This window comes from Leopardus geoffroyi, chromosome E2 (assembly GCF_018350155.1).
Source record: "Leopardus geoffroyi isolate Oge1 chromosome E2, O.geoffroyi_Oge1_pat1.0, whole genome shotgun sequence".
NCBI lineage: Eukaryota > Metazoa > Chordata > Mammalia > Carnivora > Felidae > Leopardus > Leopardus geoffroyi.
Window position 1 is genome coordinate 6978442 of NC_059335.1, and position 19073 is coordinate 6997514.

The window sequence follows — 19073 nt, forward strand, 5'->3', positions numbered from 1 at the left end:
GCAGAAGCTGACCTCTAGGAAGAGTAGGCATGAAGGCATGCACGTGAGTGCTGTGGGTGGAAGAACACAAAAGATGCCAGGCGCCTGGGTGGCTCAGGCAGTTAAGCCTCTGACTTCAGCTCAGGTCATGATCTCAGGTTCATGGGTTCGAGCCCCACATTGGGCTCTGTGCTGATGGCACCCAGCCTGGAGCCTAGGGCCTGCTTTGGATAGTGTGTGTGTGTGTGTGTGTGTGTGTGTGTGTGTGTGTGTGTGTGTGTGTGCGCGCGCGCCCCCCACCCCCACTCACTCTCTCTCAAAAATAAACATTAAACTTTTTCAATTAAAAAAATAAAATAAAGATGCTCAATGGCAACCCGAGCAGACTCTGAGGTAGTGCTTTTTTTTTTTTCTGGACCAAGTTCCACCGTATGGGTGGCGGAAGGGGGATCCCCTCACACCACCAGGTGGGATCCCTACAGTGGGGTGGCCTACAGCTCAACTGAATTCTGACGCCATCTACCTGGAGGTGGCGTCAGATCCCACAGGTGAGGGCACTCTCCTGGAAGGCCCGGCTATCACCTGTGCTTCTGATCAGCAAGGGGGTGGGGGGCTGGAATTAGAGGTTCCCATGACCCCCTTCTTGGGCTCAATTAACATGCTAGAGCAGGGGCACCTGGGTGGTTCAGTGGGTTAAGCGTCCGACTTTGGCTCAGGTCATGAGCTCATGGTTTGTGAGTTCGAGCCCCACATCGGGCTCTGTGCTAACAGCTTGGAGCCTGGAGCCTGGAAGCTGCTTCGGATTCTGTGTCTCCCTCTCTCTCTACCCCTCCCCTGTTCATGCTGTTTCTCTCTCTCTCTCAAAAATAAACAAACATTAAAAAAAAAGCAAAACAAAAAACCATGCTAGAGCAGCTCGAAGAATTAAGGAAACCCATTTACTCCATTGGATCACTCACTATAAAGATAGTAAAAGATATGAATTAACAGCCAGGTGAAGACATGCCCTGGGCAGGGGGCTGGGGGGAAGGGGACTAGGGCTCCCATGCTCCCCTCCAGTGAGCCACTCTCTGGGCACCTCCACCCCACCTGGCAGCTCCCAAACCCCACCCTCTTGGGTGTTTCTGGAAGCTTTATTACATAGCTGTGATTGACTTGGAGTACATCACTGGCCTTGGGTCACTGATTCCACCTGCAGCCCCTCCCCTCCAATCACAGGGCTGGTTCCCTTGGCAATCACCACCCTTAGGGGATTTCCAAAATTCCCCTTACTTGTATAAACCCAATAGTGGTGGACAGGGGCTGACACACACCAGGGTTATGGCTCTAAAGGGTTTGGTTTTTTTGCCAGGAACTGAAGACAAGACCAAACATTATGACAGAAGATGCCCCTGCTGCTTAGGGGTCAGGAAAATTCCAAGGATCTGGGGGGCTGTGAGCCAGGAACCATGGATGAAGACCAAATATCCTCATTTCTCCTAAATCTCAGTATCACACAGCTTAGTAAGAGTGTCATTAAAAGATCAGGAAGTAAATACCAAAATATTTACTTAATAGGGTAAAAGTTCATTGCCTCTAAGGAGAAGAGACAATGCTGACAGCTGTTTGTTTGTTTTAAGCTGGAACACCGTGTAAGTCTATGTAACAGCTGGTCTTTGGGAGGAGAGGTAAGTGGAACAGGACAGACCTTCCAGCGAGAGGAAGCTTATACTGTGTCACACAATTTCCATCATCTGCCACACAGTGGTGCTTGCAAAGACAGCTGTTATTATTTACAAGCCTAGCAAAACAATCTTTTCTATGTACAAATAAAACCAAAACCACCTGCAAAGGAAAAAGTGCCAAATGTCTCAGAAATGTACGTATGTGTATGATGAGTATTATATTTGAAAACCAGAGGCCGAGACAAACAAAAATATAAAATATAAACATAAAATATAAATCAAACGGCAAGAAAAAAGTTAATTCACACCCAAAAAATTTGCCTGACACCTGTCAGGATGGCTAGTATCAAGAAGACAGTAACAGGAAGATGGCGGCGTAGGAGGACGCTGGGCTCACCTCGTCCTGCCCATCGCGTAGATTCCACCCACACCTGCCTAAGTAACCCACAAAACCGCCAGAAGACGAGCAGAACGGACTCTCCGGAGCCAAGTGTAGAGGAGAGGCCCACGGAAGAGGGTAGGAAGGGCGGAGAGGCGGTGCACGCTACAGGGACTGGCAGGAGGGAGCTGGGGCGGTGGAGGGGCAGCCCGCCCGGCAAGGCAGAGCCCCCGAGTCTGGCTTGCAAAAGTGGAGGGGCCGGACCGAGTGTGTTCTGACAGCCAGCGGGACTTAACATCTGGAATGTTAAAAGTCAACAGGTCTGCTCTTGGAGAGCGGGGAGAGCGGGGAGGGCAAGAGGACACCGGGAGGGAGAGTTGTTGAGCCCCGGAGGACAGAGCCCAGCATGGTGGGGAACAAAGGCGCTGCCAAGCGCCATCTCCCTCTCCCATCCCTCAGCCAAAATCCCAAAGGGAACCAGTTCCCCTCACCAAACTTGCTTGCACCATGCAAACACCCGACGCTGTGCTTCTGGGGATCCATCCCTCCGACAGGTCTGCCTCCCTCCTGAAGCGGACCACCGCAGGCAAAGCGAGCTGAGTCTGCCCCTCCCACCCCTTTGCACCTTGAGGATCCACCCCAGCTAATACGCCGGATCCCATCGAAGCAGCACCACAAGCCTGGCAGGGTGCAAGCAGCCCAGAGAGGGGCCACCCCACTCCACGGTGAGTCCTGCCCCTGGGAGAGGGGAAGATAAGGTACACACCAGTCTGACTGTGGCCCCAGCGGTGAGCTGGGGACAGACACTGGGTCTCACTGCGGCCCCGCCCACCAACACAAGTTACTCCGCACAGCACAGGGGAAGTGCCCTGCACTTTGGACCACCACAGGGACTACCCAAAATGACGAAACGGAAGAATTCTCCTCAAAAGAAACTCCAGGAAGTAGCGACAGCTAATGAATTAATCAAAAACGATTTGAGCAATACGACGGAACAAGAATTTAGAGTAACAGTCATAAAATTAATCGCTGGGCTTGAAAAAAAGCATAGAGGACAGCAGAGAACCTACTGCTACAGAGATCAAGGGACTAAGAAATAGTCACAAGGTGCTAAACAATGCTATAAATGAGGTGAAAAATAAAATGGAGGCGGCCATAGCACGGATTGCAGAGGCAGAGGAGAGAATAGGTGAATTAGGAGACAAAATTATGGAAAAAGAGGAAGCTGAGAAAAAGATAAAAAAAAATCCAGGAGCATGAGGGGAGAATTACAGAACTAAGTGATGCAATCAAATGGAACAATATCCGTATCATAGGAATTCCAGAAGAAGAGGAGAGAGAAAGGGGCTGAAGGTGTACTTGAACAAATCATAACTGAGAAATTCCCTGATCTGGGGAAGGAAAAAGGCATTGAAATCCAAGAGGCACAGAGAACTCCCTTCAGATGTGATTTGAATCAATCTTCTGCATGACATATAGTGAAACTGGAAAAATACAAGGATAAAGAGAAAATTCTGAAAGCAGCTAGGGATAAACACGCTCTAACTTATAAAGGGAGACCCTTAAGACTAGTGGCAGACCTATCTACTGAAACTTGGCAGGCCAGAAAGGAATGGTAGGAAATCTTCAATGTGATGAACAGGAAAAATTTGCAGCCGAGAATCCTTTACCCAGCAAGTCTGTCATTCAGAATAGAAGGAAAAATAAAGGTTTTCCCAAACAAAAACTGAAGAAATTCATCACCACTAAACCAGCCCTACAAGAGATCCTAAGGGGGACTCTGTGAGTGAAATGTTGCAAGGACCACAAAGGACCAGAGACATCACTACAAGCATGAAACCTACAGACATCACAATGACTCTAAACCCCTATCTTTCAATAACAACACTGAATTGTAAATGGACTAAATGCTCCAACCAAAAGACACAGGGTATCAGAATGGACAAAAAACAAGACCCATCTAATTGCTGTTTACAAGAGACTCATTTTAGACCTGAGGACACCTTCAGATTGAAAGTGAGGGGATGGAGAACTATCTATCATGCTACTGGAAGTCAAAAGAAAGCCAGAGTACCCATACTTATATCAGACAAACTAGACTTTAAATTAAAGGCTGTAACAAGAGATGAAGAAGGGCATTATATAATAATTACAGGGTCTATCCATCAGGAAGAGCTAACAATTAAAGGTCTATGCACTGAATACGGGAGCCTTCAAATATATAAAACAATTAATCACAAACATATGCAAGCTTATTGATAAGAATGTGGTAATTGCAGGGGACTTTAATACCCCACTTACAACAATGGATAGATCATCTAGACACAGGATCAATAAAGAAACAAGGGCCCTGAATGATACATTGGTTCAGATGGACTTGACAGACATATTTAGAACTCTGCATCCCAAAGCAACATAATATACTTTCTTCTCAAGTGCATATGGGACATTCTCCAAGATCATACACTGGGTCACAAAACAGCCCTTCATAAGTATAAAAGAATTGAGATCATACCATGCATACTTTCAGACCACAATGCTACGAAACTTGAAATCAACTTCAGGAAAATGTCTGGAAAACCTCCAAAAGCATGGAGGTTAAAGAACACCCTACTAAAGAATGAATGGGTCAACCAGGCAATTAGAGAAGAAATTAAAAAATATATGGAAACAAACAAAAATGAAAATACAACAATCCAAATGCTTTGGGATGCAGCGAAGGCAGTCCTGAGAGGAAAACACATTGCAATCCAGGCATATCTCAAGAAACAAGAAAAATCCTAAATACAAAATCTAACAGCACACCTAAGGGAAACAGAAGCAGAACAGCAAAGACACCCCAAACCCAGCAGAAGAGAAATAGTAAAGATTAGAGCAAAAATAAACAATATAGAATCTAAAAAAACTGTAGAGCAGATCAATGAAACCAAGAGTTGGCTTTTTGAAAAAATAAACAAAATTGATAAACCTCTAGCCAGGCTTCTCAAAAAGAAAAGAGAGAGGACCCAAATAGATAAAATCATGAATGAAAATGGAAGTATTACAACCAATCCCTCAGAGATACAAGCAATTATCAGGGAATATTACGAAAAATTATATGCCAACAAACTGGACAACCTGGAAGAAATGGACAAATTCCTAAGCACCCACACACTTCCAAAACTCAAACAGGATGAAATAGAAAACTTGAACAGACCCATAACCAGCGAAGAAATTGAATCAGTTATCAAAAATTCCCACAAGAGATGGTTGTCTCCCAATAACCAACCAGATGGTTTCCCTGGGGAATTCTACCAGACATTTAAAGCAGAGATAATACCTATCCTTCTCAAGCTGTTCCAAAAAACAGAAAGGGAAGGAAAACTTCCAGACTCATTCCATGAAACCAGCATCACTTTGATTCCCAAACCAGAGACCCAGGAAAAAAAGAGAACTACAGGCCAATACCCCTGATGAATATGGATGCAAAAATTCTCGACAAGATACTAGCAAATGGAGTTCAACAGCATATAAAAAGAATTATTCACCATGATCAAGTGGGATTCATTCCTGGGCTACAAGGCTGGTTCAACATTCACAAATCAATGTAATACATTACATTAATAAAAGAAAAGAACCATACGATCCTGTCAATCGATGCAGAAAAAGCATTTGACAAAATGCAGCATCCTTTCTTAATAAAAAACCTTGAGAAAGTCGGGATAAAAGGAACATACTTAAACATCATAAAAGTCATTTATGAAAAGCCCTCAGCTAATACCATCCTCAATGGAGAAAAACTCAGAGCTTTCTCCCTGAGATCAGGAACACGACAGGGATGTCCACTCTCACCGCTGTTGTTTAACATAGTGTTGGAAGTTCTAGCATCAGCAATCAGACAACAAAAGGAAATCAAAGGCATCAAAATTGGTAAAGATGAAGTTAAGCTTTCACTTTTTGCAGGTGACATGATATTATACATGGAAAACCCGACAGACTCCACCAGAAGTCTGCTAGAACTGATACATGAATTCAGCAAAGTCGCAGGATACAAAATCAATGTACAGAAATCAGTTGCATCCTTATACACTAATAATGAAGCAACAGAAAGACAAAGAAACTGATCCCATTCACAACTGCACCAAGAATCATAAAATACCTAGGAATAAACCTAAGATGTACAACATCTGTATGCTGAAAACTACAGAAAGCTTATGAAAGAAAGTGAAGAAGATACTGTGCTCATGGGTTGGAAGAATAAATATTGTTAAAATATCAATACTACCCAAAGCTATCTACACATTCAATACAATCCCAATAAAACTGCGCCAGCATTCTTCTCAAAGCTAGAACAAGCAATCCTAACATTTGTATAGAACCACAAAAGACCCCGAATAGCCAAACTAATATTGAAGAAGACCGAAGTGGGAGGCATCACAATCCCAGACTTTAGCCTCTACTACAAAGCTGTAATCATCAAGACAGCATGGTATTGGCACAAAAACAGACACATAGACCAATGGAATAGAATAGAAACCCCAGCTTTGGACCCACAAAAGTATGGCCAACTAATCTTTGACAAAGCAGCAAAGAATATCCAATGGAAAAAAGACAGTCTCTTTAACAAATGGTGCTGGGAGAACTGGACAGCAACATGCAGAAGGTTGAAACTAGACCACTTTCTTACACCATTCACAAAAATGAACTCAAATGGATAAAGGACCTGAATGTGAGCCAAGAAACCATCAAAATCCTAGAAGAGAAATCAGGAAAAAATTTTTCTGACCTCAGCCACAGCAATTTCTTACTTGACACATCCCCAAAGGCCAGGGAATTAAAAGCAAAAATGAACTATTGGGACCTCATGAAGATAAAAAGCTTCTGCACAGCAAAGGAAACAATCAACAAAACTAAAAGGCAACCGATGGAATGGGAAAAGACATTTGCAAATCACATATTGGACAAAGGGCTCGTATCCAAAATCTATAAAGAGCTCACCAAACTCCACACCCGGAAAACAAACAATCCAGTGAAGAAATGGGCAGAAAACATGAACAGACACCTCTCTAAAGAAGACATCCGGATGGCCAACAGGCACATGAAAAGATGCTCGATGTCACTCCTCATCAGGGAAATACAAATCAAAGCCACACTCAGATATCACCTCACATCAGTCAGAGTGGCCAAAATGAACAAATCAGGAGACTATAGATGCTGGAGAGGATGTGGAGAAACGGGAACCCTCTTGCACTGTTGGTGGGAATGCAAACTGGTGCAGCCGCTCTGGAAAACAGTGTGGAGGTTCCTCAAAAACTTAGAAATAGACCTACGCTATGACCTAGCTGTAGCACTGCTAGGAATTTACCCAAGGGATACAGGAGTGCTGATGCATAGGGGCACTTGTACCCCAATGTTTATAGCAGCACTCTCAACAATAGCCAAATTATAGAAAGAGCCTAAATGTCCATTAACTGACGAATGGATAAAGAAATTGTGGTTTATATATACAATGGAATATTACTTGGCAATGAGAAAGAATGAAATCTGGCCATTTGTAGCAACGTGGATGGAAATGGAGAGTGTTATGCTAAGCGAAAGAAGTCATATAGAGAAAGACAGATACCATGTTTTCACTTTTATGTGGATCTTGAGAAACTTAACAGAAGACCATGGGGGGAGGGAAAGGGAAGAAAAAAAAAGTTAGAGAGGAAGGGAGCCAAACCATAAGAGACTCTTAAAAACTGAGAATAAACTGAGGGTTGATGGGGGGGGGGGGGGAGGGGAGGGTGGGCGATGGGCATTGAGGAGGGAACCTGTTGGGATGAGCACTGGGTGTTGTATGGAAACCAATTTGACGATAACTTTCATATAAAAAGACAAACACAAAACAAAAAAACAAAAAGACAGTAACAAGTGTTGGCAAGGATGTGGAGACCAAAGGACCTTCACGCACTGTGGGTGGAAATGTAAATGGGTGCAGCCACTGTGGAAAACAGCATGAAGGGTCCCCTAAAAATTAAAAATAGAAATACCACACAATCCAGTATTTCCGCTACTGGATATTTACCCAAAGAAAATGGAAACACTGACTTGAAAAGGTTAGGACTTGTCGAAGTCCTAACCCCCAGTACCTCAGAGTGTGCCTGTATTTGGAGACACAGTCTTTTAAGAGGTAACCTATGTTTATTGCAGCATTATTAACACCAGCCAAGATATGGAAGCAACCAAGTATCTATCAACAGGTGAATGGATAAAGAAGATGTGGTGTGCGTATAAATGTTAGACATACGTGTGTGTATATACCGTGTACAGACCGGGAGGGTCTTGTGCTAAGTGAAATAAGTCAGAGACGAATACTGTATGATTTCACCTGTACGTGGAATCTAAAAAACAAAACGAATGAACAAGCAAAGCAGAAACAGACCCATAAACACAGAGAACCAGTGGTTGCCGAAGGGGAGGAGGATGGGGAGATGGGCAAAGGTGGGGAGTGGGGAGTACAGGCTTCCAGCTATGGAACCAGTGAGTCTCAAGGATAAAAGATACAGCGTAGGGAACACTTGTGGTGACAGATGATAGCACTTGTCAATTTAATATGTTGTACGCTTGTTACCAACGTAACATTGTGTCACTATGCTCCAATTTAAAAAAAGACCAATAAAACAACAACGTAAAAAATACAAATTAGGGGCGCCTGGGTGGCGCAGTCGGTTAAGCGTCTGACTTCAGCCAGGTCACGATCTCGCGGTCCGTGAGTTCGAGCCCCGCGTCAGGCTCTGGGCTGATGGCTCAGAGCCTGGAGCCTGTTTCCGTTTCTGTGTCTCCCTCTCTCTCTGCCCCTCCCCCGTTCACGCTCTGTCTCTCTCTGTCCCAAAAATAAATAAACGTTGAAAAAAAAAAAAAAATACAAATTAAAGCAGCCGTGGCATCTATTTATTTTTGATCAGATTAACAGGCTTAAAAAGTAGAGAATAACAACACAATATTGGCAGAAGCCGAGGGAAGACCACGATGAAAAGACTATGTGAATGTTGGTGGCAAATAGCCTAAGACAAACAGAGAAGCTGAGTGAAAATCTGAATCAGCAACGGGAGGATCTACTGAAACAGCAAAACGAAAACCAGGGCAAGCCGGCAAAATTATTTTCATCATCTAAAAGGAAATGAGCCGATATGAAGTAACATGTATCATAACACCCACTTGAACACGCTTTCAATCCTGCTCTTAACAGTTCAACACATATCAAGGCAAAAGGAAAGGCATTTACCTATGATGTACTGTTTGTCACTGTTTATGGGCTTAACTGTGTCTCCCCTCCAAGCTCCCCGCACCCAAGAAAATTCTTATGGCCAAGTCCTAACCCCCAGTACCATGGAGACATGGTCTTTTAAAAGCCTGGGTGTCTCGGGGCGCCTGGGTGGCACAGTCGGTTAAGCGTCCGACTACAGCCAGGTCACGATCTCGCGGTCCGTGAGTTCGAGCCCCGCGTCGGGCTCTGGGCTGATGGCTCAGAGCCTGGAGCCTGTTTCCGATTCTGTGTCTCCCTCTCTCTCTGCCCCTCCCCCGTTCATGCTCTGTCTCTCTCTGTCCCAAAAAATAAATAAACGTTGAAAAAAAAAAAAAAAATTTTTTTAAAAAAAGCCTGGGTGTCTCAAGGGGCGCCTGGGTGGCTCAGTCGGTTAAGCGTCCGACTTCAGCTCAGGTCACGATCTCGCGGTCCGTGAGTTCGAGCCCCGCGTCGGGCTCTGGGCTGATGGCTCAGAGCCTGGAGCCTGTTTCCGATTCTGTGTCTCCCTCTCTCTCTGCCCCTCCCCCGTTCATGCTCTGTCTCTCTCTGTCTCAAAAATAAATAAAAAAGGTAAAAAAAAAAAAAATTTTTTTTTTAAATAAAATAAAAGCCTGGGTGTCTCAGTTGGTTGTCTGTCTGTCTGACTTTGGCTCAGGTCATGATCTCGTGGTTTGTGGGTTCAGAGCCTGGAACCTGCTACGGATTCTGTGTACGTGTGTGTGTGTGTGTGTCTCTCTCTCTGCCCCACCCTCCTCCGCTCGCACTGTCTCTCTCTCTTAAAAATAAACATTCAAAAAAATAAAAAAAAGAGGTAACCAAGTTAAAATGAGGTCAGTAGAGTGGGCTCTGATCCTGTATGACTGGGGGTCCTGATAAAAGATTAAGGGGCACCTGGGTGGCTCAGCTGGTTAAGCCGCTAGTTTAGCAGCTGACTTGATTTCAGCTCAGGTCTCGATCTCAGTTCATGAAATTGAGCTCCTCCCCAGTGAGGAGCCTGCTTTGGATCCTCTCTCCCTCTCTCAAAATAAATAAGTAAACATTAAGGGAAAAAAAGGGAAAAAAAAAAAAAAAAAAAAGGAAAGGAAATGAGACACAGACCCCCACAGAGGGCAGATCACACGAGGACAGTCAGAAGCCATCCATCTACAAGCCAGGGAGAGAGGCCTCAGAAGGAAGAACCCTGCTGACGTCTTGACTTTGCATTTCCAGCCCCTGGAATCATGAGGAAATACACTTCTATTGTTTATGCCACCCAGGCCGTAGCACTTCGTGACGGCAGCCCGAGCAAACTAACAGTCACACAACAAAGATCTTGGACAGTTCTGGGTGAAATTTGGGTGTTTTACCTTTTCATTTTGGCATGCCTTTTAGGGGGCACCTGGGTGGCTCAGTAGGTTAAGCGTCTGACTCCTGATTTCAGGTCATGACTTCACGGTTTGGGAGTTCAAGCCCCACATCAGGCTCTGTGTGGACAGTGCAGAGCCTGCTTGGGATTCTCTGTCTTCCTCTCTCTGCCCCTTCCCTGCTCATGCTCTCACTCTCAAAAAGAAATAAACATTTTAAGTTTTTATTTATGTATTTGAGAGAGAGACAGTGCAAACGGGAGGGGCGGGGAGAGAGCAGAGAGAGAGCCAAAGAATCAGAAGCAGGCTCCAGGCTCTGAGCTGTCAGCACAGAGCCCGATGAGGGGCTCAAACCCTCAAACCCCGATATCATGACCTCAGTCGAAGTCAGATATTTAACCGACTGCGCCACCGAGGCGCTCCAAAAAATAAACATTTTTAAAAAAAGAATAACTTTTAAATATCTGCGGCAATGTCTTTTAATTTTTAAATGATTTTTACTCGGCATTTATTTTTAATAGTTTTAATGTTCTTCGATGTTTTCTGTTATCAAATGTTTCTGTCAGGTGGAGTGGATTTTAAACATAATTGAAATATATAATCTTCTCACAGTATGTTGGTTCACAGTGGTAATAACCCATGCATTTACTATACTTAAAAAACAGGACATCTCTCTGTAACTGATTATAAACCCATCACAAGGCAGTGACACACGGTTTATTATTATGGCCACCCATTACTGTTTTAAAACACACAATGTCATGGGGCGCCTGGGTGGCTCAGCTGGTTAAGTGGCCGACTTCGGCTCAGGTCATGATGTCGCGGTCCGTGAGTTCAAGCCCCGCATCGGGCTCTGTGCTGACAGCTCAGAGCCTGGAGCCTGTTTCAGATTCTGTGTCTCCCTCTCTCTGACCCTCCCCCGTTCATGCTCTGTCTCAAAAATAAATAAACATTAAAAAAAAAAATTAAAAAAAACAAAACAAAACACACGCAATGTCTTTTTTTTTTTTTTTTTTTTAATTTTTTTTTTTCAACGTTTATTTATTTTTGGGACAGAGAGAGACAGAGCATGAACGGGGGAGGGGCAGAGAGAGAGGGAGACACAGAATCGGAAATAGGCTCCAGGCTCTGAGCCATCAGCCCAGAGCCCGACGCGGGGCTCGAACTCACGGACCGCGAGATCGTGACCTGGCTGTAGTCGGACGCTTAACCGACTGCGCCACCCAGGCGCCCCAACGCAATGTCTTTAAATACACAGACTAACTTGTAATTTAGGAAGTCTTGAGTATACCCAAGAATCTTTCTTTCTTTTTTTAAAAATTTTTTTTTTCAACCTTTATTTATTTTTGGGACAGAGAGAGACAGAGCATGGACGGGGGAGGGGCAGAGAGAGAGGGAGACACAGAATCGGAAACGGGCTCCAGGCTCTGAGCCATCAGCCCAGAGCCCGACGCGGGGCTCAAACTCACGGACCGCGAGATCGTGACCTGGCTGAAGTCGGACGCTTAACCGACTGCGCCACCCAGGCGCCCCAGAATCTTTCTTTCTTATTTCCATATATTAAATATTAACATCTAGGGCAACTTAGAAACACTATTCTCTGGCATTTTTATTCATCTTGAAAACAGGAAAACCCACACGTGTCCTTAAAAGGCAGTTCTTGCTTTAGTATCCTATGTTCCTGTAACCCATGCGGAGACGGGAAACCAAGCAAACCCCTGCCAGCAGGTAAAGAGAAGTCAGGTAGGGGCAAGCGGCTGAGAACATGCGGACACACCCAGTGGTGGATGAAGTTTCACATTTCCCTGCCAGTGGCTGGGGCTTCTCACCTGGATCAGGAGCTACCTTTTCCTCTTCCTCTGCCCCAGGGCCAAGCCTCCCCTCCATCAGCCCGGTTTGGTTTCCTCTACAATACAGATGGCCTGTGAACGAGGGGACATCAGCCCCCGCGGCCCGCTCTCAGCAGGTGGATGCACATGGTCTGAGCGACACAAAGTCCAGAATCTGCTGCTTTCTGTATCTGCCCTCAATTTCTGGAAACTGTCCCTGGAGTGGCTCCTGCTTACCTCGCATGGTCCATCCTGCTCCTCTGAACCCAGGGCCTGGGACCTCTGGGACAAATTCTCGCCAGCAGTCATGTCTCCTCTGGGCTTCACTTCTCGGTCTCTCTTGTGGGCAAGTCCTTTCTTCCCGGGAGCCCAAAGCTGGGTGGGCATCTGAAGGCTTCAGTCAGAGCTGCGGGGGAGAGTCTGGCTGGGCTTCTAAGGAGACCAGCAGTGTCACTGGTGTGGTCTGATCCGGGGGCTCCGCAGAGCCACCGGGAAGTCCTGGAGAGGGAACACCCACACAGCCATTCATCGAACATTTGCTCCATGCAAGTATTTTCGAGAGTCCTTTGGGGAAGGCCACTGTGCTAGACAGAATTTTTTTTTTGTAATGTTTATTTATTTATTTTGAGAAAGAGAGGGAAACAGAATCCCAAGCAGGCTCCAAGCTGTCAGCACAGAGCCTGATGCGGGGCTCGATCCCACGACCCTGGGATCATGACCTGAGCCACGCTTAACTGACTGAGCCACCCAGGTGCCCCTATGCTAGATACTATTGATGTGGGGATCATAAGGCAAGCTAACATCCGCAACCTCCACCCCCACCAGGTGGGATACATGTGATATCCCTCAGGCACTCGTGGCTGCCCAAGAACGAAGGAAAAGGGAAAACGAATGGTTAACTGGCCTGGTTAACTGACCGAGGTCACAATCAAGCAGGACAGGAATCCTGTGGGTTTACATAAGTCTTGGTAAATGACAAGAAAAAGACAACCTTATCAATAGCCTAACCTCCAGAAACCCAGACTCAGTCTCCTGGAGCCTTAACATCACCCTCCCCTGCATAAAGATGTGGGGAACAAAGGCAAGAAGGAAACGGTAAATAAGATTAAATTTCCTTATAACCTGCAGTGCATGGAGGCCAGAGTGAAACATTCCTCCCAGAACTCCCTACAGTCTTAATGTTAATGCTTTGCTAGAGAAAAAACAACTTTAGCTTAACAACAGCTAGGCTTCTAGTATCTTATGAGTCTTCTTTTCTTTAGCACATGAACATCGTTTTGGAAACCTCCCTTTTACCTTTCCCTCCCCCAACTCCATAGTATATAACCAGTCACCTGTCACAGCCCCAGTGAGGCTCTTTCTGCCCACGGGTCCTGTTCCCATGCTTTAATAAAATCACCATTGTGTATCAAAGACATCTGTCTCAAGATTTTTTTTTTAATGTTTATTTTTCAGAGAGAGAGAGAGAGAGAGAACACGTGCGTGCGTGCACCAGCGGGGGAGGGGCAGAGAGAGAGAAAGAGGGAGACACAGAATCCGCAGCAGGCTGCAGGCTCTGAGCTGTCAGCACTGAGCCCGACGCGGGGTTCGAATCCAGAAACCGCGAGACCATGACCTGAGCCGAAGTCAGACGCTCAACCAAATGAGCCACGCAGGCGCCCCTGAAGATTTCTTGGCCGTCAGCTCTGAACCCCCACCACCACTCCAAAACCCCACTGCTATGGAATAAAAGCTCAGAAGATCCCAGTTATGTATTTTTTTTAACGTTTATTTTTGAGACAGAGAGAGACACAGCATGAATGGGGGGAGGGTCAGAGAGAGAGGGAGACACAGAATCTGAAGCAGGCTCCAGGCTCTGATCCGGCAGCACAGAGCCTGACGCGGGGCTCGAACTCACGGACCGCGAGATCATGACCTGAGCCGAAGTCGGACGCTTAACCGACTGAGCCACCCAGGCGCCCCAAGATCCTAATCACAGTAAGAGTTTGCTCTAGAGGACGGGTGAATTGTAGCTCTGCCACCTTTTAGCTGTGAGAATATGAAGATGTTACTTTAACTGCAGTTTCCAAAATGGAAATGCAAGTTTTTATCACAGGCGACGGGAAACTGGTACATGCTGATGAGGCTTACGACGCCTTCAGCACCTGCGCGGCATGCGGTGAACGCTGGATAAAAATCAGCAAGTTAAGTAAGGTTATCAGGTACCTGGTTCTATTTGCACGTAACCCTGTCAACTAAACATTACCATCACGATTATACCCATTTTGTGGATGAGGAAACTGAAGCTGAGTGCTGTTACATAATTTGCCTTGCAGTCACTCAGTCCACAGAAGGAAGGAAAGAGAACCAGACGTTCCTCCGCCTTTTTTTTTTAAACATATATTTTTCAATGTTTATTTATATTTGAGAGAGAGAGAGAGAGGGAGGCAGAGAGTGAGCGGGGAAGGGGGCAGAGAGAAAGAGAGACACAGAATCCGAAGCAGGCTCCAGGCTCCGAGCTGTCAGCACAGAGGCCGACTCCGGGTTCAAACTCACCAACCGTGAGATAATGACCCGAGCCGAAGTCAGATGCTTAACCGACTGAGCGCCCCAGGTGTCCCTCTCTTGTGCCTCCTAAATTGCACACAGCTGCCTCTATCCCACGTGGTCCCTTACCCGGTCAGCTTCCATACACACCATCTCTTTTTTTTTTTTTTTTTTTTCAACGTTTATTTATTTTTGGGACAGAGAGAGACAGAGCATGAACGGGGGAGGGGCAGAGAGAGAGGGAGACACAGAATCAGAAACAGGCTCCAGGCTCCGAGCCATCAGCCCGGAGCCTGACGCGGGGCTCGAACTCACGGACCGCGAGATCGTGACCTGGCTGAAGTCGGACGCTTAACCGACTGCGCCACCCAGGCGCCCCCATACACACCATCTCTATCTCCCGTTGCCTTCAGAGAGCTGAGGCTTTGAGCCGGCCACGCTGGTGTGTCTAAGCTTCTGGACATTTCCGTGCCCATCCATAACACCCTAGACAGCCCGGACTTTTCTAACAAAGATAAAACTTAAATTTACTGTATTTATGGGGCGCCCGCGTGGCTCAGGCGGTTCAGGTCATGATCTCAATGTTTTTGCGTTCGAGCCCAGCATCCGGCTACATGCTGACCGAGCAGAGCCTGCTTGGGATTCTCTCTCCGCCCCTCCCCTGCTCGCTCTCTACCTCTCCCTCCCAAAATAAAGTAAGTACTGCACTTAACCCCTATCTTCACCCCAAAACCTGCAGACATGCATCAGGACCCCGATCACCTACCATGTCTTGACAATACATAATAAATTGCCTTCCAACGCCGCACCCAAATGCAGTCATGACAGCAAGGACCTCCAGAAATCCCCGAAGAGTGAACCACAGGATGGCCAGAAGGTCGCCTAATGCCTCCCCCGACACAACACGGTCACAGCCAGGCTCCACAGGCTGCCAAGAAATGTCTCTCTCCCAGGCACTGAGCTGCACAGAACCCGGAATAATCCCCAACACCGGCTTCCAATTAATGCATCCCAATAGGAGATCCTCATCCATCTGTTCCACTGCCAATTTCTGACCCTTATCACGTCCACAGGGACCTAAGGAGAGACCTTGGCAACCCCCATAACAGATTCCCTAGGCCTCCAGTCGATAGGGTCCCATAAGCTACCCTCAGCGCCCCACTCTACTGATTTCTATAGGTCCCCAAGTACACTGGTCCCCGATGTTACAATGGGACCCTCCAAGTCCCCCAATCCCTGAAGCCGCTTGCCCCTGCATCAATCACTGCCTCCAGGGAGTCACTCCCCCAGCGTCCCCTGTGCCACCTGAGGCCCGTCCAAGAAGCCAGTTCGCCGTCCTCAAATGAACGACTGTCAAGGACCAACAGTATAAAAATTGGTATTAAAACACACTTGGAATTTAAGTTCCCCCCAAATACTTACACACACGGAAAACACGCAAAGACTGACAATGACCGAGCCAATCACCCAACTCAGATTAGCAGCCGCCGCCTACCCCACAGCTCCCGTCACTAAAGACCCCATCACTCGCAGACCCTCGCCACTCGTCCCCCGAGCCCGTCACACTCACCTGTGTGCACACACTGCAAGCCGAGTTCCCCTCATTGGCCCCACAGGACGTCCACTGCTGACATCCTAAGTCACCGCAGCGTCCCACGCAGGGGACGGACAGGTTAGACCCAGTTAACAACCTAAGCGAAATGGCCGCGCTGGGCCACTTCCGGCCTGGGTTCGATTCCCGTGGGCGTTTCTTGGCGCGCCGGCGATTGAATGGTGCGCAGGCTTAGTAGAAGCCGTGAGGCCACGCCCTGCCAGTAGTTATCATGGCGTACTACAGGCTATTCGGCCGTTCATCTTCTTACAGCGGTTGTCAAGGGAAGGACATGGCCGCGTCCACGAGGATTATGATACCGGAGGCCGCCATTTTCCAAAGACTTCCATTCCGTACAGCCAGGGAGGGCGTTTGCAGCCTCACCAAGTCTTGAGATCCATCCCACCTTGGCAGATGTATTACTTACTTGTTTGTGTATGCATTTCTAGGAGAAACTGGCATTGTATATCCCGAAAAATACCTTTTCTTTGTATTTTCACACTGATTTAAAACTCCACACTCAGGAGGTGCCTGGCTGGCTCAGTTGGTGGAGCATGCGACTCTTGATCTCTGGGTTGTGAGTTGGAGTCCCACACTGGGTGTAGAGTTTACTTAAAAATAAATGCTTAAGAAATAAACAATTTTAAAGAAAGCTTTAAAAAATGAAAAATAAATAAATGCTCAAAATCCAGGTGTTCTGCTCCCTCTTCCCTACCACAATTCACCTTGCAACAGAGATGCTAATGGTGAGAGGCAAATGGGATCCCAGAGGGTGTTGAGTCTGGCACTCAAACTCTCCATCCATCACCAGATTCCCCTGGAGGCAGCTGGGACCCCAGGCTCTGAGGACTGGGTAGGCTGGGGGCTTGCTTCTCAAGGGTCCAGCTTAGTCTGGCAGGAGTTGCTGACAATCACGGAGACCAAACACAGGGACTGGCCCTTCAGGACTGATAGAGAGGAGCCATTCCCCAGTGCGCTGCAGCTGTGGTAAGAAAATGGTAGAGACAGAAAGAGAGAGACAAAGCCAGACCTAGTGTTCAGAAGGAATTCCTCTCTTTCTGTTTCTCAGTCCCCATTTTCTAATTATTTATTTACAAAGTTCTGTAGGCTTTGCTGTTGTGGGGAACAAAGGCAGAAGGAAAAGTAGATAAAATTAAATTTCCTTATAACCTGCAGCCCATTGACAGATACTTGGGACAGGTGAGTAGGATGTTCCTCTAGGAACTCCCGACTGTCTTATGTTACTGCTTTGCTAGAGGGAAAAACAATCTTAGCTTGCCGGTAGCTAAGACTTCCGGGATCTCGCACATCTTCTTTAGCATAGGAAAATCCTTTTGGAAACTTCTCCGATCTTTACTTCTCCCAATTCCCAAGTATGTAATCAGTCACTCCTCACAACCCCAATGCAGCTCTTTCTGCCCTTGGGTCCTGTCCCCGTGCTTTAATATAAAAACCCTTTTGTGCCCCAAAGACATCTCAAGAATTCTTGGTGATCAGCTCCAAACCCCAACATTTCCACATCATTTACTGCAGTATGTATAATAATTCAGTACAAAGGTTCTGGAGCTGGACTCCCTGGGTTTGAGGCCAGCTGTTCAGATTTGGGCAAGTTAGTTAACCCCTCTGTTCTTCAGTTTCTTGTTTCATAAAGTTGTGCTTTTGGCGGGGTACCTAACTGGATTTGTGTGAAAGCAGGTGGCGGCATGGGTAGTGAAAGAATCCACCCAAGGCAGAACAAAGGAAATAGAAGTTTAATGAATACACCAGAAGGGAACTGGGGAAAGACAGTGAAGGAGACACTGTCTGCAGGGAGGTAGTGGGCGGGGGCTGTATTTAAAGGGGTAAGACCCTGGGGGCGTCTGGGTGGCTCAGTCGGTTGAGAGGCTCAGGTCATGATCTAGCAGTCTGTGAGTTGGAGCCCTGCGTCAGGCTCTGTGCTGGCAGCTCAGAGCCTGGAGCCTGCTTCCGATTCTGTGTCTCCTTCTCTCTCTGCCCCTCCCCTGCTTGCTCTCTGTCTCTCTCTCTCTCTCAAAAATAATAAACATTAAAAAAGAATTTTAAGGGGGAAACCCCTTTTGGTATTTGGTAACTGTGCCTGGTTGTAAGTAACCCATTGATTAGTTAGGGCCTATGGATATTTTGAGGTGGGTCACCTTGATGTGGGAGCAGAAGGCAAGCCTTCACCCCACAAACACCCTGCCAGGTGGGATATGTGTGATATCCCTCAGGGACTCCCGGCTGCCCAAGAACAAAGGAAAGGAGGAAATGAATGGTTAACTGATAGAGAGCACAGTCATGCAGGACAGGAGTCTCCATCAGTTTACCTATGTCTTAGTAAATTACAAGAAAAAGGCAATCTTCCAGAAACCCATAGACTCAGTTCCCTGGAGCCCCAACATCACCCTCCTCTCCATAGTGATGTGGGGAACAAAGGCAAGAAGGAAATGGGAGGTAAAATTAGATTTCCTCATAACCTACAGCCCATTGACAAATAC

The 19073-nt window shown here is 46.6% G+C and overlaps 1 protein-coding gene and 1 non-coding gene across 3 annotated transcripts in view; both read right to left on the reverse strand.

Annotated features, from left to right (window-relative positions):
- Positions 1–16729, reverse strand: part of ZNF175 (zinc finger protein 175) — a 35808-nt gene extending 19079 nt beyond the window's left edge. Inside the window, exons 1-3 of one of the 2 annotated variants that reach the window (XM_045440421.1) lie at positions 16572–16729; positions 12699–12959; positions 10388–10501 (exon numbers count right to left, since the gene is read on the reverse strand). Coding sequence is in view for 1 of the 2 variants with exons in the window: in XM_045440420.1 (XP_045296376.1) it covers positions 12699–12848 (150 nt within the window). In the remaining variant the exon portion in view is untranslated. The remainder of the gene's footprint in view (positions 1–10387; positions 10502–12698; positions 12960–16571) is intronic. The other variant, XM_045440420.1, reaches the window with a different exon arrangement.
- On the reverse strand, positions 1606–1731 carry LOC123579542. Its single transcript, XR_006702840.1, has one exon. It is a non-coding gene; the product is annotated as a small nucleolar RNA SNORA28 (small nucleolar RNA).
- Positions 16730–19073: the final 2344 nt, after the last annotated feature.